This window comes from Uranotaenia lowii, chromosome 1 (genome assembly GCF_029784155.1).
Source record: "Uranotaenia lowii strain MFRU-FL chromosome 1, ASM2978415v1, whole genome shotgun sequence".
Classification (NCBI taxonomy): domain Eukaryota; kingdom Metazoa; phylum Arthropoda; class Insecta; order Diptera; family Culicidae; genus Uranotaenia; species Uranotaenia lowii.
In genome coordinates this window covers 3,861,721-3,886,325 of record NC_073691.1, presented here as the reverse complement: position 1 = coordinate 3,886,325, position 24,605 = coordinate 3,861,721, and the positions used below count along the sequence as shown (strand labels likewise).

The following is a 24,605-nucleotide window of genomic DNA, read 5'->3' as shown; positions in this document are numbered from 1 at the left end:
AAAATTGACATGACAAAATTATTAAAATTGAGAAATATAAAGTATGTTTATCCCCGATTTGTTTGTTTAAATCACAGGAAATTTCATCAGAAGTGTCTTCTAGTTTATTTATGAGGGTTCACCGTAATAAAATATTCATTCCAATTGCCAACGAATTCAACCTCACAAAAGGCAAAGTTGAACAAATAAAAAATTCTAAGCTCATTCAACTTTCGAATCCTTTAACTATAGCTACTAGTTTACTCGATTCGACTCGAAACAAACTGCTGCTGAAACAGAAAAAACTTTTCCCTCCACCGAACAACGATGGACGATTTACTTTGGACCACAACAGGCAGGCAGACAAACAGCATAATAAAATAATCAAATTTTCGGGAAGGGCGAAACCGAAAGTTTATAAAAGCTCAACACACCCCCCAATAAAATGATCAGTGTAGTAAGGCGACTCGATTCCGTTTAAACTGAAAAGCTTTGTGGGGGTGTGGTGTGACGCCCAACAAAATCGAGGCAGCAACACTAGCGCTCGTTGCTCATTATTTAATCGTCGTGGTCCCTCGGTCGTCGGATGTGGTTTTTAGTGGAACGTGGACAATAATAGACCCGATTCAGGCACCTGGTGCTCCAATACTGTTGTGCAAATTTCGAGTGACATTCTTGGTGGGTTTTTCAGTGAATCGAGTCTCGAATAAAGTCGTTCGATAGTTTTCCAGGAAAATAATAGAAACCCATAAAGCAGGGAAAACTTTTGCGGCATCCGTGGACCATTGTGTTTTGGGGGAGGATTTTATTGTGTTTTGGCTTCAAAAAAGGTGAATAGACGGAAATTGGAGTGGTAAGTGGCCGAAATCTTTTCATTGTTTAACTGTTTCAATGTTCTTTTGACAAATTTCAGGAACAAAACGACAACACACAACAAAAAACTGTTAGACCCTGAAGAAGACCTACAATGATCTGAAACGTTGAAAAACGGGTATCTTTCAAACCTTCAAGTTATAAATCCTGAAAATTAAATGAACTCTGAAATGAGTATTTGAGATATATAATAAGATTGGAACAACCAACGTTTCGAACATTTTAAGGTCTTCTTCAGGGCTAAACAGTTTTTTCCATTCAAAAAACCTGTTAAAATTGGATTTAAAACATTTTTTTTAATGTTTTCCTACAGTTTCACAAAATGTTCCCATCTGGTGTGATTGCTGTAGGTTTGCTGGCGTTTGCTGCCAGCGGCCATGCCCAGCTGTCCTTCCACAATGATCCGTCGCAGAATAGCTTCCAGATACGGACACCCGGCTTTCAGCAGTCCTTTACCCGGTACTTCAATGGGCAGCAGGGAAGCCTTTTTGCCGCCCAGCAACAACAGCAGCAGCAGCATCCACAACAACAGCAACAAGCATACAGTCAGCAATATGCGGTGAGTGTTTGAGTTTGATAGAAAAATAATCATGTCAGCGGTACACAACGAAGCTCGGCTGAACTGTCAGGTTGTCAGGGGGTTGCCATGCACACAAACAATGCATGAAACTAACACAATTATTAAAGAGTTTGGGAACAATCAGAAGATTCTCGTGAGCCTTGAACTCGTTACCAACGACTCAGTCGATTTAAAAACTTTACCGACTGAACTACAGCCGGCTCCATTTTCATAATTTAATAGCTTAAGTAATAACTCGTATTCCGTTTCAATCTATCTGTGAGCAAGGTTGCCGAAAAAAATCTGTGTTTTGACGAAAAAAAAATCTGACTTTCTGTGATTTTACCCAAAAATTCTGTGACGGCTTTATGTGATGTTTTTTTTCACAAATTTCTTACAAAAGTCATATCAAATTGTGCTTTTTTACATTTTACTTAGAAAAAATCAATTACTATTACAAAAATTAAAAGATAACTATTAAAAATTTATAAAAATGTAAAAAATTGAATTTTGGAAACAAAATTTAAAATTTTAAAAATCTGTGAAATTTGTGAATATTTCTAAAATTCTGTGTTCTGTGAGACAGATTCTGTGATGAAAATTGGGTTGAAAATTCTGTAAAATTATAGATATTTCTGTGTTTTCGGCAACCTTTCTCTGTATTTTTGGCAGCACTGCCTGCAATTGACAGTCGACAAAGCTACTCGCATTATGGCGCACTTACATTCGGCCCCCCATTCGACTTACCTGAACATCTAAACTTGCATGCATAGCTCAATTACATTAGCATCTCAACTTACTTATTATTAGTTTCAGCTTTAAGCATTACCTATGACCGTCCCTGCATACCTTAACATTCAAAGCCATTTCAGTTTAATTTATAGCAATTACTACTGCTCGTACGAGTTGAATTTAATGTTACAATTAGTTGGCCGACCTAGCTCAACTCAATTCAAACACTGCTGTCCTTCCCAGCTCAACACAATGTTCTGATAAGCTGACTGTCCCTACTACGAATGTACAAACTAGTTAGCCGTTCCAGCTCAACTCAACTAAAAAACTATTGGCTGTCTCAGCTCAACAAAATATACTTACTACATTGGTCGTCCCAGCTCAACTCAAATCAAAGACTGTTGGCCGTCTCAGCTCAACACAATGCATTAACTAGTTGGCCGTCCCAGCTCAACAAAATGTACTGTTGGCCGTCCCAGCTCAAGAAAATGTACTGTTGGCCGTCCCAGCTCAACTTAACTCAAAACTGTTGGCTGCCTCAACTCAACACTACGTCCCAGCTCAACTCAACTCAAAACTGTTGGCTGTCTCAACTCAACACAATGAACTAACTAGTTGGTCGTCCCAGCTCAATTCAAATAATGTTGGCTGTCTCAACTCAACACAATTTACTAACTAGTTGGTCGTCCCAGATCAACTCAAATCAAAGACTGATGGCCGCCCCAGCTCAACAAAATGTACTAACTTGTTGGCCGTCCCAGCTCTGGCAAACTGGCCCAAATCCCAGCTTTGGCAAACTGCCCCAAATTTGTATGCGAAATTCAAAACCTGTAAAATGTGCACGCTGCAGACTAAAATTGATCCTATGCCTAGTGCAAGATCTCATGCCAAATTTTGGCCAGATCGGATCACGGGAAGGGGTCGCTCAAAGAGCCTGAAGTTTGTATGGGATTTTGAGACATTTTGTTCGTGAGAAACATGAAAAACCATTGTTTTATCAATAACTTTGGTTTTTTTCGGTCGATTTCTTTTAAAAACTGTTTTTTTTTTAAGCCCAAATCATTGCAAATATTTCATCCCAAGACTGGAATTTCATTCGAATTTAGATAAAAAAGATTTAAGTCTTCAAAAATGGGCTAACTTTTTAAAGGGTGGTATTCATCATTGTTCATGAGTCGGGGCGTTCGAACATTTCAACGCAGCATTAATCGTGGCACATATTGAAAACTTTACCATGTCAAAACATTTTTAAGATCCTCAATTCAGTTCGGCCTTCAATTTTTTTTCACAACACGTGTTCTATTTTCGCAAGCTGTGATGCAAAAATAGCTCGATTTCTATCACAAATGGCTGAAATAGAAACAGAGCTTTAAAAAAATACAACGCCCAAAGATCTTGAAAATGTTTATGTAAGGCAAAATGTTCAAAACGTGCTAAAACTGACAAAATTTCTACCATTTTTTCCAACACCAGTAAACTTGTTCTTAGTAAAAAAAAAAAATCTATCGAGATAATTTTCGCGGAGCTTTCATAAACACGACCGATGACTATTTTTCTCATGGCCAACTTCTCCGCCAGTTAGTTTCTTGAGCATTTTCCAATTTACCGCTGGACCATCCACAGAACATTGGATTACTCTATTCAGTAGATCATGATTTTTTTTGAAAAACATAGTTTTACGCCATTCAGAAAGTCATTCGAGCGCAGAATATACAGAACCAATATACCTTGCTTAAACTAGGTTTTGTGTTTCGGTTCCAGAAGCGCACACCAACATCCATTGGCTGCTTCTGCACAGTCTTATTTAACGTTTCGTCAAATCCTACAAAAAAACTTACAACTTCATTAAAAAAAAAGATCACAATACCGTGTGAAATCAAATAGCCTATTTTCGTTCTTCCAATTTCTATTCGATGAGCAATCTGGATGTCCGAGAACATCTTTTTGAAGATCGACACAACGGAACCTGAACTGCGGTAAGAATTTTGGGTGCACGCAGTTTCCATGGCCCATATAGTTTCAGCTGTGATCATTTGTTCATTCAGCACAAATTTGTTGAAGACACTTGAGGATTCACCAGTTTGATGCAGTTTCCTACGGCAGCGATATTCATGGGAGGCTTCCGATTAATTGCATCATCTGAAAGCAATATCAGTGCCATTAAAATTTAAAAAAAAAACTTCCTTTAGTTACCTTCTTTACTCCGTATAGATGTATCTTTCAACACCATCTTGATCTCCTGCATGTACGCCGTTCAGGTGTTCATCGACATGCTGCGTCCATCTTTTGATCACCTCACGATTGTCCGGCAGGATGCCTCCTTCCTAATCCCGGCACATTTCGGCTTGCGGCACAAAGTCTTTGAGGGATGCGTTGAGCTTCTGAAAGAAATTTCGTGTTTCCTGGGAACGATGTAGCTGCTCCAGCTCCTCTTCTTCTAGCCGGCGCTTTTTCTCCTGGAAAATTCGAACTCGCTGCCTTTTCCGCTATCAGTTTTCCCCTTTTCGACATGGATTGATCTCTTCGTACATCACTCCTCGTTGAACCAATCGTTCCGTTGTGTTCGTTCCACTTGCCCGATGACGGTCTCCGCAACGCTGTTGTGATGCTTTATAGTCCTCGTAGATAGCTTAGAAATGCAAAGCAAAAAACCAGAACTGAAACTTGACTCAACAGAATATTAGAACAATCTACTCTTCTTTTCAAAATACACAGAAAAACTAGAAATCATTATCAATTTCAATAAATTTTCAAAACCTTCCACACGGTTTTTAAACACAATTACTTTGGCGATGAAATTGAGAGCACTTTTCTTACGACACTGCTTGCTTGGATCTCTTCGGTTCTGAAAACCAAATCTGAACATTTCAAAACGCGTCGTGAGAACCAAACGATTCCAGCGCCTACTCTTCATTAGGGAAGAAAGCCACAAAGTAGTAGATTCCTGGAAAAAGCTTACCCTTCATTCAACTTCCCTTCGCAAGGAAAACAGTGAATCAATATCTTTGAAAAATAAATAAAGTTCCTTTAACGTTCGCGCTGCAATAACGACGCAATTTTTGGTATTAAAATATGCATGCAAAGATGATAGCGAACAGCTTCCGAAAGGCAGCGGATGTACATACACTATCCCGGATTTTCTGTTGTCTCGCATCGAATAAGTTTTCCACCAAACTCTTTCTTCGCGTACGAACCCATCTCGGTTATCATCATAGTTATCGGAGGAATTTCGATGAATTCTCGCTGAATTTTTTACTTGCAAATTGAACAAGAATATATTTTGTGTTCTGTTGATACCACCCAATTTCCATCGTATCTGATAGCCCTATCAGGAAGCATCTACAGAAGAGGGAAGAACATCAAACTGGTTATGTTTTCTTGGCACGATGGGTGCGTTTTTTTTTGTTATCCTCACTTTGCAATCCCATTTCCTCGTAGAAGTAGATACAACTTATACAGTATTGTCTGAACATTTCGCTGTTGTGCGGAAGCAAACTTTCTTCATTTGAAATTCCTATGTGATGACTTAATAGGAATAACATTAATTTTTTTATCAAATTCTGAAAGATTTTTCAGCCACCCGAAGGAAAACTCTACGTCTAAAAAAATTGCAATGTAAAAAATTTAAAAATAAAGTGAACAATTTTTCAGTGTGCCGACAAATTTTTACTTTTATAGTTTCCAAACAAAAAGTTTTTTTCATGAAAGTTTAATTTGAAAAAGGATATGATAAATAATATGTCAACGATTCAAATATTGATGAAAATTTTCTATTGACGTTGACAAATTCAGAACTTATCTGTACTCAGAATCCCAAAAAAAACTTCTACGAAACCAACCATTTCGAGTGGGGTATGGAAGAACACAAATTTTACAATTCCGAGCATTCACTTTCACAAGTACCAAGTGAGTTCAGCTGGAAACCGAAGGGATTTTTTTTCCTCGAGCTGTGCGTCATGTTCAGTTTTCTCTGCGATTCGATTGAAACATGTGGAAGATACCTCATCGAATGTTGGGTGTTTTTTTGCTCTCAAAATAAAGGAAGAAATTTTCCCCACTGTTGACTGCAAATCTGTGGAAAATGTACCAATCATTTTTGATAAAGGTGCAATCTTTTCCGAGAACAACTTTATACCGGAAGTTGATCTGAAGCGGACAGGACACATGTTCTAAATTAGTTTCAATGCTTACCCTTGAACTTGACGATCCTGTCATTTTAAACAAAGGAACTGTCATAAAATGAGAAAACTGTTTTAAAACCAACAACAGTGTTCAGAACAAAAATATGAAGTTTGAAAGTCAAAACAAACTGCATTCTGCACAACAATTTTGTTTTTATTTATGGATCGGTGTTTCACAATTGCGCACTATCTTTAGAAACCACTTGTGTTCAGACCTAGTGAAAACAAAAAACAAAGGCAAAACGTGCTAATTTTTCCTCGAATCCACATGTGCTGCCGGATAATAATTTCGGAAACGTGGGTTCATACTTTAGTTGGTCCTTTCCTCTCCTTCACAACATAAACACATTCAAGAGTAGGGTATCGCTAGCATTTTTCCCTTTTTTTTTGTTAGACCTTCCGTAGAATCTTTCATCTGGTATTCATAAGCAGTCAGGTGTAGTTTATTGGCAAGTCAAGCCACACCACACATCCCCCCTTGAAAGGAAGAATAAAAGAGAGAAATACGTATAAAACTAAGTAGGCAGCATTGCAGTTTGTTTCGGGTTTTTTTTCTCTCAGTGTTGAGGTCGAATGGAGTGGAGAACAAGTTTTAAACTACTTTCTTCCAGCTTCTCTACTGGGATAAATTTTCACTTCTACTAGGAGTTCTTTTCTGTAGGAATAAGTTTGCTTTTGAAGCGCAGAACGAAAAGTTTGTAGATTTTTCAACTACAACTGCATCTCTATTTTAGAACAGATATAACTTTTCTTTCTTTATGCCAACCACAATAAACATCGAGAGGCCACTTATTTGTTTTGCAGTTCTCGCTTGTTTACATTCGAATAGATTTATTTAAAACTTATGAAAAATGAATTTGCGGCTTTATCGGTGAGGGTTAAAGAGTTGAAATGAAAGACGGATAGAAGATCAGAAGAAAATTCTAAGGTGGTCAGCAACCACATGCTAAATTTTTTGTCCGTTCGGCACATGTGCACACTCACATGGCGGTCGAACCATCCATAATTAACTGTATCGAAAAATGTAGTGCCTTCTCTATTGGGTACTACTTCTTCAATACAGTTAATTGATGCGGGACAAAGAATTTAGCATGTGGTCAAGCTTCTATTTCAAATGCTCTTCGCTCTTTTCACCACCTTAGAATTTTCTTCTGATCTTCTATCCGTCTTTCATTTCAACTCTTTAACCCTCACCGATAAAGCCGCAAATTCATTTTTCATAAAACAAATTCACGGTGGTTTCTCCTCTTAAAATAATTTATTTAAAACTAGAGCGAAAATATTCATTTGAATAAGAAATAAGAAAAACTTTTAATGACAATTAAGATCAGTTTCAATTTGAATCATTTTCCTGATCTGTTGAAACATTTCTGGAACATGGATGAGCCCAAACGGTATCTTTACGAATTTTTACGGAGAAAAAAAAATGAAAAAAAACGACAAATTAGAAAAAGGGATAAAAATGACAAAAAATGACAAAAATGACAAAAATGAGAAAAATGACAAAAATGACAAAAATGACAAAAATGACAAAAATGACAAAAATGACAAAAATGACAAAAATGACAAAAATGACAAAAATGACAAAAATGACAAAAATGACAAAAATGACAAAAATGACAAAAATGACAAAAATGACAAAAATGACAAAAATGACAAAAATGACAAAAATGACAAAAATGACAAAAATGACAAAAATGACAAAAATGACAAAAATGACAAAAATGACAAAAATGACAAAAATGACAAAAATGACAAAAATGACAAAAATGACAAAAATGACAAAAATGACAAAAATGACAAAAATGACAAAAATGACAAAAATGACAAAAATGACAAAAATGACAAAAATGACAAAAATGACAAAAATGACAAAAATGACAAAAATGACAAAAATGACAAAAATGACAAAAATGACAAAAATGACAAAAATGACAAAAATGACAAAAATGACAAAAATGACAAAAATGACAAAAATGACAAAAATGACAAAAATGACAAAAATGACAAAAATGACAAAAATGACAAAAATGACAAAAATGACAAAAATGACAAAAATGACAAAAATGACAAAAATGACAAAAATGACAAAAATGACAAAAATGACAAAAATGACAAAAATGACAAAAATGACAAAAATGACAAAAATGACAAAAATGACAAAAATGACAAAAATGACAAAAATGACAAAAATGACAAAAATGACAAAAATGACAAAAATGACAAAAATGACAAAAATGACAAAAATGACAAAAATGACAAAAATGACAAAAATGACAAAAATGACAAAAATGACAAAAATGACAAAAATGACAAAAATGACAAAAATGACAAAAATGACAAAAATGACAAAAATGACAAAAATGACAAAAATGACAAAAATGACAAAAATGACAAAAATGACAAAAATGACAAAAATGACAAAAATGACAAAAATGACAAAAATGACAAAAATGACAAAAATGACAAAAATGACAAAAATGACAAAAATGACAAAAATGACAAAAATGACAAAAATGACAAAAATGACAAAAATGACAAAAATGACAAAAATGACAAAAATGACAAAAATGACAAAAATGACAAAAATGACAAAAATGACAAAAATGACAAAAATGACAAAAATGACAAAAATGACAAAAATGACAAAAATGACAAAAATGACAAAAATGACAAAAATGACAAAAATGACAAAAATGACAAAAATGACAAAAATGACAAAAATGACAAAAATGACAAAAATGACAAAAATGACAAAAATGACAAAAATGACAAAAATGACAAAAATGACAAAAATGACAAAAATGACAAAAATGACAAAAATGACAAAAATGACAAAAATGACAAAAATGACAAAAATGACAAAAATGACAAAAATGACAAAAATGACAAAAATGACAAAAATGACAAAAATGACAAAAATGACAAAAATGACAAAAATGACAAAAATGACAAAAATGACAAAAATGACAAAAATGACAAAAATGACAAAAATGACAAAAATGACAAAAATGACAAAAATGACAAAAATGACAAAAATGACAAAAATGACAAAAATGACAAAAATGACAAAAATGACAAAAATGACAAAAATGACAAAAATGACAAAAATGACAAAAATGACAAAAATGACAAAAATGACAAAAATGACAAAAATGACAAAAATGACAAAAATGACAAAAATGACAAAAATGACAAAAATGACAAAAATGACAAAAATGACAAAAATGACAAAAATGACAAAAATGACAAAAATGACAAAAATGACAAAAATGACAAAAATGACAAAAATGACAAAAATGACAAAAATGACAAAAATGACAAAAATGACAAAAATGACAAAAATGACAAAAATGACAAAAATGACAAAAATGACAAAAATGACAAAAATGACAAAAATGACAAAAATGACAAAAATGACAAAAATGACAAAAATGACAAAAATGACAAAAATGACAAAAATGACAAAAATGACAAAAATGACAAAAATGACAAAAATGACAAAAATGACAAAAATGACAAAAATGACAAAAATGACAAAAATGACAAAAATGACAAAAATGACAAAAATGACAAAAATGACAAAAATGACAAAAATGACAAAAATGACAAAAATGACAAAAATGACAAAAATGACAAAAATGACAAAAATGACAAAAATGACAAAAATGACAAAAATGACAAAAATGACAAAAATGACAAAAATGACAAAAATGACAAAAATGACAAAAATGACAAAAATGACAAAAATGACAAAAATGACAAAAATGACAAAAATGACAAAAATGACAAAAATGACAAAAATGACAAAAATGACAAAAATGACAAAAATGACAAAAATGACAAAAATGACAAAAATGACAAAAATGACAAAAATGACAAAAATGACAAAAATGACAAAAATGACAAAAATGACAAAAATGACAAAAATGACAAAAATGACAAAAATGACAAAAATGACAAAAATGACAAAAATGACAAAAATGACAAAAATGACAAAAATGACAAAAATGACAAAAATGACAAAAATGACAAAAATGACAAAAATGACAAAAATGACAAAAATGACAAAAATGACAAAAATGACAAAAATGACAAAAATGACAAAAATGACAAAAATGACAAAAATGACAAAAATGACAAAAATGACAAAAATGACAAAAATGACAAAAATGACAAAAATGACAAAAATGACAAAAATGACAAAAATGACAAAAATGACAAAAATGACAAAAATGACAAAAATGACAAAAATGACAAAAATGACAAAAATGACAAAAATGACAAAAATGACAAAAATGACAAAAATGACAAAAATGACAAAAATGACAAAAATGACAAAAATGACAAAAATGACAAAAATGACAAAAATGACAAAAATGACAAAAATGACAAAAATGACAAAAATGACAAAAATGACAAAAATGACAAAAATGACAAAAATGACAAAAATGACAAAAATGACAAAAATGACAAAAATGACAAAAATGACAAAAATGACAAAAATGACAAAAATGACAAAAATGACAAAAATGACAAAAATGACAAAAATGACAAAAATGACAAAAATGACAAAAATGACAAAAATGACAAAAATGACAAAAATGACAAAAATGACAAAAATGACAAAAATGACAAAAATGACAAAAATGACAAAAATGACAAAAATGACAAAAATGACAAAAATGACAAAAATGACAAAAATGACAAAAATGACAAAAATGACAAAAATGACAAAAATGACAAAAATGACAAAAATGACAAAAATGACAAAAATGACAAAAATGACAAAAATGACAAAAATGACAAAAATGACAAAAATGACAAAAATGACAAAAATGACAAAAATGACAAAAATGACAAAAATGACAAAAATGACAAAAATGACAAAAATGACAAAAATGACAAAAATGACAAAAATGACAAAAATGACAAAAATGACAAAAATGACAAAAATGACAAAAATGACAAAAATGACAAAAATGACAAAAATGACAAAAATGACAAAAATGACAAAAATGACAAAAATGACAAAAATGACAAAAATGACAAAAATGACAAAAATGACAAAAATGACAAAAATGACAAAAATGACAAAAATGACAAAAATGACAAAAATGACAAAAATGACAAAAATGACAAAAATGACAAAAATGACAAAAATGACAAAAATGACAAAAATGACAAAAATGACAAAAATGACAAAAATGACAAAAATGACAAAAATGACAAAAATGACAAAAATGACAAAAATGACAAAAATGACAAAAATGACAAAAATGACAAAAATGACAAAAATGACAAAAATGACAAAAATGACAAAAATGACAAAAATGACAAAAATGACAAAAATGACAAAAATGACAAAAATGACAAAAATGACAAAAATGACAAAAATGACAAAAATGACAAAAATGACAAAAATGACAAAAATGACAAAAATGACAAAAATGACAAAAATGACAAAAATGACAAAAATGACAAAAATGACAAAAATGACAAAAATGACAAAAATGACAAAAATGACAAAAATGACAAAAATGACAAAAATGACAAAAATGACAAAAATGACAAAAATGACAAAAATGACAAAAATGACAAAAATGACAAAAATGACAAAAATGACAAAAATGACAAAAATGACAAAAATGACAAAAATGACAAAAATGACAAAAATGACAAAAATGACAAAAATGACAAAAATGACAAAAATGACAAAAATGACAAAAATGACAAAAATGACAAAAATGACAAAAATGACAAAAATGACAAAAATGACAAAAATGACAAAAATGACAAAAATGACAAAAATGACAAAAATGACAAAAATGACAAAAATGACAAAAATGACAAAAATGACAAAAATGACAAAAATGACAAAAATGACAAAAATGACAAAAATGACAAAAATGACAAAAATGACAAAAATGACAAAAATGACAAAAATGACAAAAATGACAAAAATGACAAAAATGACAAAAATGACAAAAATGACAAAAATGACAAAAATGACAAAAATGACAAAAATGACAAAAATGACAAAAATGACAAAAATGACAAAAATGACAAAAATAAAAATGACAAAAATGACAAAAATGACAAAAATGACAAAAATGACAAAAATGACAAAAATGACAAAAATGACAAAAATGACAAAAATGACAAAAATGACAAAAATGACAAAAATGACAAAAATGACAAAAATGACAAAAATGACAAAAATGACAAAAATGACAAAAATGACAAAAATGACAAAAATGACAAAAATGACAAAAATGACAAAAATGACAAAAATGACAAAAATAAAAATGACAAAAATGACAAAAATGACAAAAATGACAAAAATGACAAAAATGACAAAAATGACAAAAATGACAAAAATGACAAAAATGACAAAAATGACAAAAATGAGAAAAATGACAAAAATGACAAAAATGACAAAAATGACAAAAATGACAAAAATGACAAAAATGAGAAAAATGACAAAAATGACAAAAATGACAAAAATGACAAAAATGACAAAAATGACAAAAATGACAAAAATGACAAAAATGACAAAAATGACAAAAATGACAAAAATGACAAAAATGACAAAAATGACAAAAATGACAAAAATGACAAAAATGACAAAAATGACAAAAATGACAAAAATGACAAAACTGACAAAAATGACAAAAATGACAAAAATGACAAAAATGACAAAAATGACAAAAATGACAAAAATGACAAAAATGACAAAAATGACAAAAATGACAAAAATGACAAAAATGACAAAAATGACAAAAATGACAAAAATGACAAAAATGACAAAAATGACAAAAATGACAAAAATGACAAAAATGACAAAAATGACAAAAATGACAAAAATGACAAAAATGACAAAAATGACAAAAATGACAAAAATGACAAAAATGACAAAAATGACAAAAATGACAAAAATGACAAAAATGACAAAAATGACAAAAATGACAAAAATGACAAAAATGACAAAAATGACAAAAATGACAAAAATGACAAAAATGACAAAAATGACAAAAATGACAAAAATGACAAAAATGACAAAAATGACAAAAATGACAAAAATGACAAAAATGACAAAAATGACAAAAATGACAAAAATGACAAAAATGACAAAAATGACAAAAATGACAAAAATGACAAAAATGACAAAAATGACAAAAATGACAAAAATGACAAAAATGACAAAAATGACAAAAATGACAAAAATGACAAAAATGACAAAAATGACAAAAATGACAAAAATGGCAAAAATGACAAAAATGACAAAAATGACAAAAATGACAAAAATGACAAATATGACAAAAATGTCAAAATTGTCAATATGGTCAAAACTGTCAAATTGTCAAATTGTCAAATTTTTCAAAATTTTAAAAACTTTCAATTCTATCAAATTGTCAAGATTTTTCAGCTGTCAAAATTGCTCAAATTTCCAAATCGTATAAATTGTCAAAATGTCAAAAACGTCAAAAATGTCAAAAATGTCAAATTGTCAAAATTGTCAAAATTGTCAAAATTGTCAAAATTGTCAAAATTGTCAAAATTGTCAAAATTGTCAAAATTGTCAAAATTGTCAAAATTGCCAAAATTGTCAAAATTGTCAAAATTGTCAAAATTGTCAAAATTGTCAAAATTGTCAAAATTGTCAAAATTGTCAAAATTGTCAAAATTGTCAAAATTGTCAAAATTGTCAAAATTGTCAAAATTGTCAAAATTGTCAAAATTGTCAAAATTGTCAATATTGTCAATATTGTCAATATTGTCAAAATTGTAAAAATTGTCAAAATTTTAAAAATTGTCAAAATTTTTAAAATTGTCAAAATTGTCAATAGAATCAAAACTGTCAAATTGTAAAATTTTTCAAAATTTTAAAAACTTTCATTTTTATCATATTGTCAAAATTTTTCAGCTGTCAAAATTGCTCAAATTTCCAAGTCGTATAAAAATTGTCAAAATTGTCAATATTGTCAAAATTTTAAAAATTGTCAAAATTGTCAAAATTTTAAAAATTGTCAAAATTGTCAATATGGTCAAAACTGTCAAATTGTCAAATTTTTCAAAATTTTAAAAACATTCAATTTTATTCAATTTGCTCAAATTTCAAAGTCGTATGAATTGTCAAAATGTCAAAATAGTCAAAAATGTCAAAAATGTCAAATTGTCAAAATTGTCAAAATTGTCAAAATTTTCAAAATTGTCAAATCTGTCAAAACTGTCAAAATTGTCAAAATTGTCAAAATTTTCAAAATTGTCAAAATTGTCAAAATTGTCAAAATTGTCAAAATTGTCAAAATTGTCAAAATTGTCAAAATTGTCAAAATTGTCAAAATTGTCAAAATTGTCAAAATTGTCAAAATTGTCAAAATTGTCAAAATTGTCAAAATTGTCAAAATTGTCAAAATTGTCGAAATTGTCAAAATTGTCAAAATTGTCAAAATTGTCAAAATTGTCAAAATTGTCAAAATTGTCAAAATTGTCAAAATTGTCAAAATTGTCAAAATTGTCAAAATTGTCAAAATTGTCAAAATTGTCAAAATTGTCAAAATTGTCAAAATTGTTAAAATTGCCAAAATTGTTAAACTTGTCTAGATTGTCAAAATTGTCAAAATTGTCGAATTTGTCAAAATTGCCAAAATTGTCAAAATTATCAAAATTGTCATTATTGTCGAAATTGTCAAAATTGTCGAAATTGTCAAAATTGTCAAAATTGTCAAAATTGTCAAAATTGTCAAAATTGTCAAAATTGTCAAAATTGTCAAAATTGTCAAAATTGTCAAAATTGTCAAAATTGTTTAAATTATTCTAATCGTCGAAATTATAAAAATTGTCAAAATTGTCATATGTGTCAAAATTGTCAAAATTGTCATACATATGTGTCAAAATTGTCAAAATTGCCCAAATTGTCAAAATTCTCAAAATGTCAAAATTGTCATATGTGTCAAAATTGTCAAAATTGTCATACATATGTGTCAAAATTGTCAAAATTGCCCAAATTGTCAAAATTCTCAAAATGGTCTAAACTGTCAAAATTGTCAAAACTGTTAAAATTGTTAAAACTGTCAAAATCCACAAAATTGTCAAAATTGTCAAAATTGCCAAAATTGCCAAATTTGTCAAATTTGTCATATTGTGAAAATTGATAAATATATCTTTATTTTCAAAATTGTCAAAACTTTCAAAATTGTTAAAATTTTCAAAATAGTTATAATTCTCAAATTGCCAAAATATCTCAACGTCTCAAATTTGGCATAATTTCCAAATGGTTAAAATTTCTATATTCTTTAAATGGTCAAAAATGTCAAAATTAACAAAACTGACAAAGTGTTCACTGTCTATTGTCGAAGTATTCAAAATTGTTAAAATTTCCAAATTGTCAAAATTATCATAATTTTCAAAGTTGCCAAAATTGTCAAAGTTTGTAAAAATAGTCAAAATTGTAAAATTTTCAAGATTTTTTTAATTTTTCAACATGCCAAAAGTGTCAGGATTTCAAAATTGTCAAAATTGTGAAAATTGTCATAATTATCAAAATCGTCAAAATAATCATAATGGTCAAAATTATCAAAATGGCCAAAAAAGTCAAAATTGTCAAAATCGTCAAAATTGTCAAATTTGTCAAAATTGTCAAATTTATCAAAATTGTCAATCAAATCTCCGTGGACATATTATGTGGGCTCGTATGGAGAGGAGGGTTAAGTAAAAAGTTGAACCTTATTTCAACCCAGCGAGAATAGAAAAATCAGAAATTCTTGCAACTGACTTCTGAGGAAACGAAGAAAGTTTTCCTATTCGGAGGAAAGTGAAGCAAGGCGCATTTTGTGGTCGGAAATAAGCTGCCATTCCCGGAAGAAAGTTTCCATCTTTTTTTCTCGTTATCTTCCGCCCGCAAGACTTGGCAGGTCGTGGGACCAACTACTACTAGCTAGTCGATTTTTCCAGACGGCTAACTTACCGGGAAGCGAAACGGAATGATTTCAGTCCCACCAACTACTTTTTCAAGGTCCCAAGGTTAACCGCAACTTATGGGAGTACTTTGGCACTTGCACTTACACTTACTGAACGCCGGTTGTTTTTCTTTTCATTTTCGTTTGTTTTTCTTTGTCTCACTCTTTCAGAAATTTCCACAAACTTACCAATCTCAGCAACCCTACAACCGGTTCGTTTCCCAGTTTTCATCTGGCGGCGGTGCGGCCACGCAAAATCCTCAGCAGCAATACTCGACGGTCCAGGAGAACTACATCAATCCTAATATCAGACTAGCGGCCGAACAGAGGCGTCTGCTGCAACAGCAACAGCAACAACTGCAATTACAACAGCAGCAGCAGCAGCAGGATCAGTACAGCAATCAAGCGGTTTATCAACAACAACAACAGCAGCAGCAGCAAGTTCAGCAACAACAACAACAGTACTATTCACCACAAGAAGTGCAAACGTATTTGCAGAGCCAGCAGGTAAATGGAAAGTTTACTACTTTGAGGTGGATTGAAACAACAGTTTGGAAAAGTTTGTAAACAAACGAAGATGCAACTTCAATCGGTTTCTTTACGTTAGTGGTCTTGTTTAAATTTCGACATGCTTCCTGCGAATATTAAAAGGTAAATTCAAGTGTACCTTTTTAACGAGATTGGAAAAGTTGGCTTTGACTTGCACAAAATCACGTGCTTTATTTTTATTTAATTTTCAGAATTTAAAGGTTTCGCTTGGGAACAATATTTTGAAACAAAAATCATTTTCAGAATTCGGATTCCCACCAAATCTGGATTTAGAAATCAGGATTCAGAATTCGAGATTCAGAATGCGGAATTCAGAACTCGGGATTTAGAATTCGTGATTCAGATTTAGGTATATAAAATTCGAAATTTCGGGATTCAGAACTCGGAATTTCGGGATTCAGAATTCAGGATGCAGAGTTCAGGAATCAGATTTCGGGATCAGATTCAGGTATTCAAAATTCGAAATTTCGGGATTCAGAACTCGGAATTTCGGGATTCAAAATTCAGGATGCAGAATTTGGGATTCAGAATTCAGGATACAGAATTCGGGATTCGGGATTCAGAATTCGGGATTCTGATCTTGGTATTCAGAATTCAGGATTCAGAATTCGGGATTCCGAATTCGGGATTCAGAATTCGGGATTCCGAATTCGGGATTCAGAATTCGGTATTCAGAATTCGGGATTCAGGATTCGGGATTCAGAATTCGGGATTCAGAACTCGGGATTCAGAATTTGAAATTCGGGATTCAGAATTCGGGATTCAGAACTCGGGATTCAGAATTCGGAATTCACAATTTGGGATTCAGAATTTGGGATTCAGAACTCGGGATTCAGAATTCGGGATTCAGGATTCGGGATTAAGAACTCGGGATTCAGAATTCGGGATTCAGAATTCGGTATTCGGAATTCGGTATTCAGAATTCAGAATTCGGGATTTAGAATTCGGTATTCAGAATTCGGGATTCAGAATTCAGGTTTCAGAATTCGGGATTCAAAAATCGTGATTCAGAATTCGGGATTCAGAACTCAGGATTCAGAATTCGGGATTCCAAACTCGGGATTCAGAATTCGGAATTCAGAACTCGGGATTCCAAACTCGGGATTCAGGATTCGGGATTCAGAACTCGGTATTCAGAATTCGGGATTCTAAATTCGGAATTCAGAATTTGGGATTCAGAATTCGGGATTCAGAACTCGGGATTCAGAATTCGGGATTCTGAATTCGGGATTCAGAATCCGAGATTCAGATTTCCGGACTTAGAACTCGAGATTCAGAATTCGGGATTCAGAACTCGGGATTCAAAATTCGGGATTCAGAACTCGGGATTCAGAACTCGGGATTCAGAATTCGGGATTCAGAACTCGGGATTCAGAATTCGGGATTCAAAATTCGGGATTCAGAATTTGGGATTCAGAATTTGGGATTCAGAATTCGGGGTTCAGAACTCGGTATTCAGATTTCGGGATTCAGAACAGAATTCGGTATTCAGAATTTAGGTTCAGATTTGGGGATTGAGATTTCGGGATTAATAATTTGGGATTCAGATTTCGGTATTCAGAATTCAGGATTCTGAATTTTGTTTTCAGATTTCGGCATTCAAAAATTTGGGATTCAGAATTCGGATGCAGAATTCGGGAACACGAATACTGGGTTCAGAATTTCGGATTCAGTATTCAGGATTCAGAATTCGGGGTTCAGAATTCGGGACGCAGAATTCAGCATTAAGATTCAGAATTCGTATTCAGAATTTGGTTTCAGAATCTGGATTCAAAATTTGGACTCAAAACTCAGCAGTCAGAAGTCGGAACCTAGAATTTGGGATTCATTAATTAAGACCCAGAATTCCGGATGCAGAACTCAAGTTTAATTGAATCAGTTCGCATGTGAAGAAAATTGAAATCAGTTTGGCTCTTTGACATCTTGTCTATTCAAATGCATCCTTTACTCGGATTGTTTTGATTTAATCTAGTCAAAATTATAGCCCCGGGGTCAATTTCCCATTTGAACTCGCCCTCCCGAAATGACATGACGATGATAACGGGCACAATAAACGTGAGTCGGGAATTTCAATCTCGTCAATCCAATTTGCCCCACCATCGATTCCGAACGTAAACACAAGAAAGCGGCTCATATTTATTATAGTTACAGCTATAGCCCACACTAATTGACGAACGGCGACGACGATGCCTGGGCCGGGAAATCCCGGACTCCATCTTCTCATTTTCCTAGGTCAAGATCGGCACACGGAAACCCATCAGACCGCAAACTTCATAACTCAAATCGGTTATTATTACGCCTTCTTGAGCAAACACCGGCCTCCTGCATCTCCGTATTTAACTTCCAGCATCCATCCACCATCCGTTGGCTTTAAACACAACGGACATCAGAGTATCAATCCCGTTTTTCCCTCCCCCTTGAATGAGCCGGAGCAACAAAAAGCTGCCGCCTATCTATAGGTAAAGCTACGTCCATATATCCGAGGGAAAATCCTGCCATTCCAGGAATTTGCTATTTCCTGGCTGTTTCTTCTGAGGCTGTGCCTTGTGCCTTGTTGTTGTTGCGGTTAAACGGGCCTAACTAGGCCATAATTATGAACACACAATCCGGCCAGCCATCTTTACCGCAGCTTCTAGGCTTCGAAGAGAGAGAGAGTTAGCTACAGAAGAAGTACAAGAGAACGGTTCGCCAAGCCTCGGCCAAATAATCCGGAAACGGCTATTAATTAAGTATCTTCAATCGAGATTGACCGGGAAAAACGGGGGTGGTTTTTCGCTAGCCACAAGACAAGTTGTTCGCTTTCTTGTGTTTACTTTTTGAGCTCGGAAAATGGGGAGAAATTTTAAGTTTTTCGATAGATCTTCCGATCTGAAGTCATTAGCATTAATGAGGTCGTTTTTCTCGTTGAAAATGGTTGGTGCATTTTCTGAACTCAAACAACCAGCAAATTGGTGTTGTTTTGTTTACTGAAGCTTGATTTCTGGAACAAAAAAGTCGAAAATGACTTTTGGTTTAAATTTTGACCCCAACTACATTACAGCGAATGATTACCAGTGTTGAACTTTGTTCCAGTTGAACACTGGTAATCATTCGCTGCAAGATGTTTGGAACTATAATCAAACCAAATGATATTTAACCCTTCTTTCGATGTATCACAAAACAAGAATGTTGAATCATACCTTCGAGGGTTTGCTTTTCTCAAGCATGTTTATATTACAGTAACATAACCTAAGCACATGTTCAACAATCCGTGCCTCGTAAGCATAATCTTGTAAAGTTATCCAAACGGAACGCTATTGTTCCATAACTGTAGAGAGAAATGCTAGCGATGCATTTAATAAACGGAAGCACTCTAGGGGGTTCATTTACCACAATCTTCGTCTTGAATCCAATAGTTTGAGCATAACTTTAAGTTCAATTAATAACAAGCAATAACGGGAATGAGTGATTTTTTTTTTTAAATTCCCTTCTCAATTTCCCCAGGGCGGTCAAGTTTACGCAACCCAGCTGCATCCACAGCAGTTCCAACCGCAGCAACCGCAACCGGGAGCACCAACGGGTCAGCATCAGGAACCGCAGTACGAGTTCATTCAACAACAACGACAGCTGCAAGCTCAGCAACAGCAGCAGCAGCAACAGCAACAGCAGCAACAAGAGCAAGCTGATGGTGGAAGCGGTCAGCCCAGCACGAAGCTAATCGGCGTTGCCTATTCGCCTTCGAATGAAGTGTCCCAGGTTAAGTTTTCTAGCAGTGGACTGAAGTATAACTTTTGAGAGGTGTGTTTTGAATGGTAGAAGAAGTTCCAAAATAAGGTAAATCAGTTGAATTTATTTTTGTTATTTAATGTTTAGATTATAAATTCTTAAGAAAAACTAACATAAATGCAAAAATTCGTTGAAAATTCTTAGAAATTGACTGAAATTTAAATGAATAATTAAAACGATTTATTTTATTGATAATTTTTTATAAAGTTTTCTCACTGCGTAGTTGAACAATCTCACATCACCTTGAGAAATTTAGAGAAACTAAGTCAAGTTTGCTTATTTTCCTATTTTTATCATTAAACAAAGAATATAACAAATTTAGATGATATTTATTTTGATACACCATTTTAAATATTTTCACTTATACGTGAGACTATCTTGTTGAAACTTGATATTTTCTACACTAGCAATAGAACAATGAAAGTTCTTCTGATGTACCACTAATTTGATGTGGATTGATGATGTATGATGTAACTCCAAAAAATTAAATACCTATATGTAATGGTTCTCTCAATATAATGATTGAGTCGGGGACTCTCTAGAGTTCTTGAGGGGACTCTTTAAAGTACCTGAAGGGACTCTAGAGCTTCTTAGAGATTCTCTAGAGTTCCTGAGGGAACTCTCTAGAGTTCCTGAGGGGACTCTCTAGAGTTCCTGAGGGGACTCTCTAGAGTTCCTGAGGGGACTCTCTAGAGTTCCTGAGGGGACTCTCTAGAGTTCCTGAGGGGACTCTCTAGAGTTCCTGAGGGGACTCTCTAAAGTTTTTGAGAAGACTCTTTAGAGTTCCTGAGGGGACTCTCTAGAGTTCCTGAGGGGACTCTCTAGAGTTCCTGAGGGGACTCTCTAGAGTTCCTGAGGGGACTCTCTAGAGTTCCTGAGGGGACTCTCTAGAGTTCCTGAGGGGACTCTCTAGAGTTCCTGAGGGGACTCTCTAGAGTTCCTGAGGGGACTCTCTAGAGTTCCTGAGGGGACTCTCTAGAGTTCCTGAGGGGACTCTCTAGAGTTCCTGAGGGGACTCTCTAGAGTTCCTGAGGGGACTCTCTAGAGTTCCTGAGGGGACTCTCTAGAGTTCCTGAGGGGACTCTCTAGAGTTCCTGAGGGGACTCTCTAGAGTTCCTGAGGGGACTCTCTAGAGTTCCTGAGGGGACTCTCTAGAGTTCCTGAGGGGACTCTCTAGAGTTCCTGAGGGGACTCTCTAGAGTTCCTGAGGGGACTCTCTAGAGTTCCTGAGGGGACTCTCTAGAGTTCCTGAGGGGACTCTCTAGAGTTCCTGAGGGGACTCTCTAGAGTTCCTGAGGGGACTCTCTAGAGTTCCTGAGGGGACTCTCTAGAGTTCCTGAGGGGACTCTCTAGAGTTCCTGAGGGGACTCTCTAGAGTTCCTGAGGGGACTCTCTAGAGTTCCTGAGGGGACTCTCTAGAGTTCCTGAGGGGACTCTCTAGAGTTCCTGAGGGGACTCTCTAGAGTTCCTGAGGGGACTCTCTAGAGTTCCTGAGGGGACTCTCTAGAGTTCCTGAGGGGACTCTCTAGAGTTCCTGAGGGGACTCTCTAGAGTTCCTGAGGGGACTCTCTAGAGTTCCTGAGGGGACTCTCTAGAGTTCCTGAGGGGACTCTCTAGAGTTCCTGAGGGGACTCTCTAGAGTTCCTGAGGGGACTCTCTAGAGTTCCTGAGGGGACTCTCTAGAGTTCCTGAGGGGACTCTCTAGAGTTCCTGAGGGGACTCTCTAGAGTTCCTGAGGGGACTCTCTAGAGTTCCTGAGGGGACTCTCTAGAGTTCCTGAGGGGACTCTCTAGAGTTCCTGAGGGGACTCTCTAGAGTTCCTGAGGGGACTCTCTAGAGTTCCTGAGGGGACTCTCTAGAGTTCCTGAGGGGACTCTCTAGAGTTCCTGAGGGGACTCTCTAGAGTTCCTGAGGGGACTCTCTAGAGTTTCTAAAAGGACTTTCTGGAGTCTCTAGAGTTCTCTAATTGCTATAATCTTTATGATCTTTGTTCGTGTCTAGTTAGTTTCCACTGTTGTACGATAAAGTCTACGTGAATAGTAGAGTTTGTTCAAGTTCGCATTTTTCAGATGTTCAAACTCCATTCGAATTTGAAAATTAAGTCACAGTTAGTTGTTTAGCGTCTCAGTTGAGAATATCTCTTTATCGTTCTTGTAGAACGACTGGGATAGTAAATCCCAATAAAAGTAAAAACAGTTTCATCTATCATGCTGGGGGTAAATTTTAATGAAATTCTCATCCTTACGCGAAATTGTAGTTTATGAGCGGTCCATGACATTACTCCCTTGAAAAAAATTTCATCGTTACTAATATCATCTTACACTTTTAAAAATATGTGTGTGAAATTTTATGAAATTCAATAAAAACAAGTGAGAAGAATTGACCGTCTATCGAAAATGCAATTCTGTGTGCCAAAATCGTGTTTTCGGAAAAATCTCGGTACAAAGTACACACAAAGAATCCTAAAATCATACAAGCTTTTGGTCCCACTTGAGCGCGTGTTGCTGAAAACGTGATATTGATTCATTCCCGCTACTTAAGACTCAAGTATCTTTTCTTATGTATGTATGTATGTATGTATGTATGTATGTATGTATGTATGTATGTATGTATGTTTGACCCACCAGTGGCTGTTAGGTCTTTCGACCTGAGTCGGTACGGAAAGTCTCGATCGCACATTCAAATATTATTGATGCTTAACTCATCAACAATAATTGCAGCACAACCAAGGGGTCCGTTACCACTGGTTTGGGACAGGTTTGAATCATCTCACTCCCTTCAAACTGTTCGAAACAAATAAAGAATCCTGGAAAGGTACCTTAGTACCCTACACATGATTCCTAATTTGCCGAGATACTCCGGCTGACTTGAACCCACAATCCATTGTATATCAGTTTTCCGTTCGTTTGATGCCCTGTCCTACCCCCCACTAAGCCCCCATAATAGAGTTAAGCTATTTGAAAAATCTAACGTAAAAAAATTTACACATTTTTCCATCTTACTTTTAAACCAACTGCACTTTTCTTTCATTTTTGTACTTACCCAAAATTTGACTTGATAAAAATGAACTTTATGATATCAAAAAGTAACGAAAGCTAGAATACATGATACGATTTGGTTTACAAAAAAATATTATAGCAAAATGATGACATCTTCATGTTACGTAAAATAATACTCATTTTAAATTATAAACTAGAGTATCCACTCAAACCACTGATTTGACGTTTAATGGTATCCTTAATATTTTATTTTATATCACTTTAAATTAAACGAAAGATTTGTTTAAAAAAACACTAAAATTGCAGTAATGATATAACATCGCGTTTACAAACAAAATTTATCGCAAAGAAGGATTAAATTTTTAAAAAACAAAAATTATTAATATAAAACTTATCAAATCTATTCACTTAACCCACAGTAACTGTAACTGAAATCTTCAGCCGATCTAATAAAAAAAATCTTTTAATTTAAGTTTAACAAGAGCAACTCTCAACGATCAACCCGAAATAAAATACAAACAACTAAATATATCACCGATTAATAATTGTGCATGACGTCCTCTTGCTTTAAGGACCAATTTGAAAGGATCTTTGAACTTATAATGAAATCTTTTGCATAATAATTTTTAGCAAAGCAATTTAAGATGGAAATTGAATTATGCTATTGTTCGATGCAGCCTCAAAAAATGAGCTGTTTTAATTCGTTAAAAAAATTAAATTAAATAATTTATCAAAATTAATCGGAACGGACTCACCAAAGCAGGATAACAGGATTAAATTTCAGGTAGCTTTACATCGCGTCCTGATATACCATAATTGTCAAGTCATCATAAACCACACGTTCTAACCAACTGATTATAGCCGGAGCCGGAAGGTAGAAGCCGAACGCCAGGAGTGTAGAAGCGCCAACGATCAAATTCTTTGAAAATTAGTACATTTCTTGAAGGCTTGTGTACCAAATTACTAGTCTTGTTCTCATCGTTCGATTTGAAGCAGTTCGCGTTTT

At 33.6% G+C, this 24,605-nt stretch overlaps 1 protein-coding gene across 1 annotated transcript; it reads left to right on the top strand.

Moving 5' to 3' along the window:
- Positions 1-434: 434 nt before the first annotated feature.
- Positions 435-20,623, top strand: LOC129738481 (adenylate cyclase, terminal-differentiation specific-like). Its single transcript, XM_055729702.1, has 4 exons — positions 435-832; positions 1,166-1,411; positions 16,458-16,793; positions 20,319-20,623. Exons 2-4 carry the CDS (start codon positions 1,175-1,177, stop codon positions 20,607-20,609), a joined length of 864 nt encoding a protein of 287 aa, XP_055585677.1. The 5' UTR covers positions 435-832; positions 1,166-1,174; the 3' UTR covers positions 20,610-20,623.
- The last annotated feature ends 3,982 nt before the right edge of the window (positions 20,624-24,605 follow it).

Bases quoted from the DNA above. Each gene is read 5' to 3' on its own strand.
- LOC129738481 (XM_055729702.1), top strand. From the start codon at position 1,175: ATGTTCCCATCTGGTGTGATTGCTGTAGGTTTGCTGGCGTTTGCTGCC. The intron at 1,412-16,457 runs GTGAGTGTTTGA...TCACTCTTTCAG, and splicing joins CATACAGTCAGCAATATGCG to AAATTTCCACAAACTTACCA. The intron at 16,794-20,318 runs GTAAATGGAAAG...CAATTTCCCCAG, and splicing joins CGTATTTGCAGAGCCAGCAG to GGCGGTCAAGTTTACGCAAC.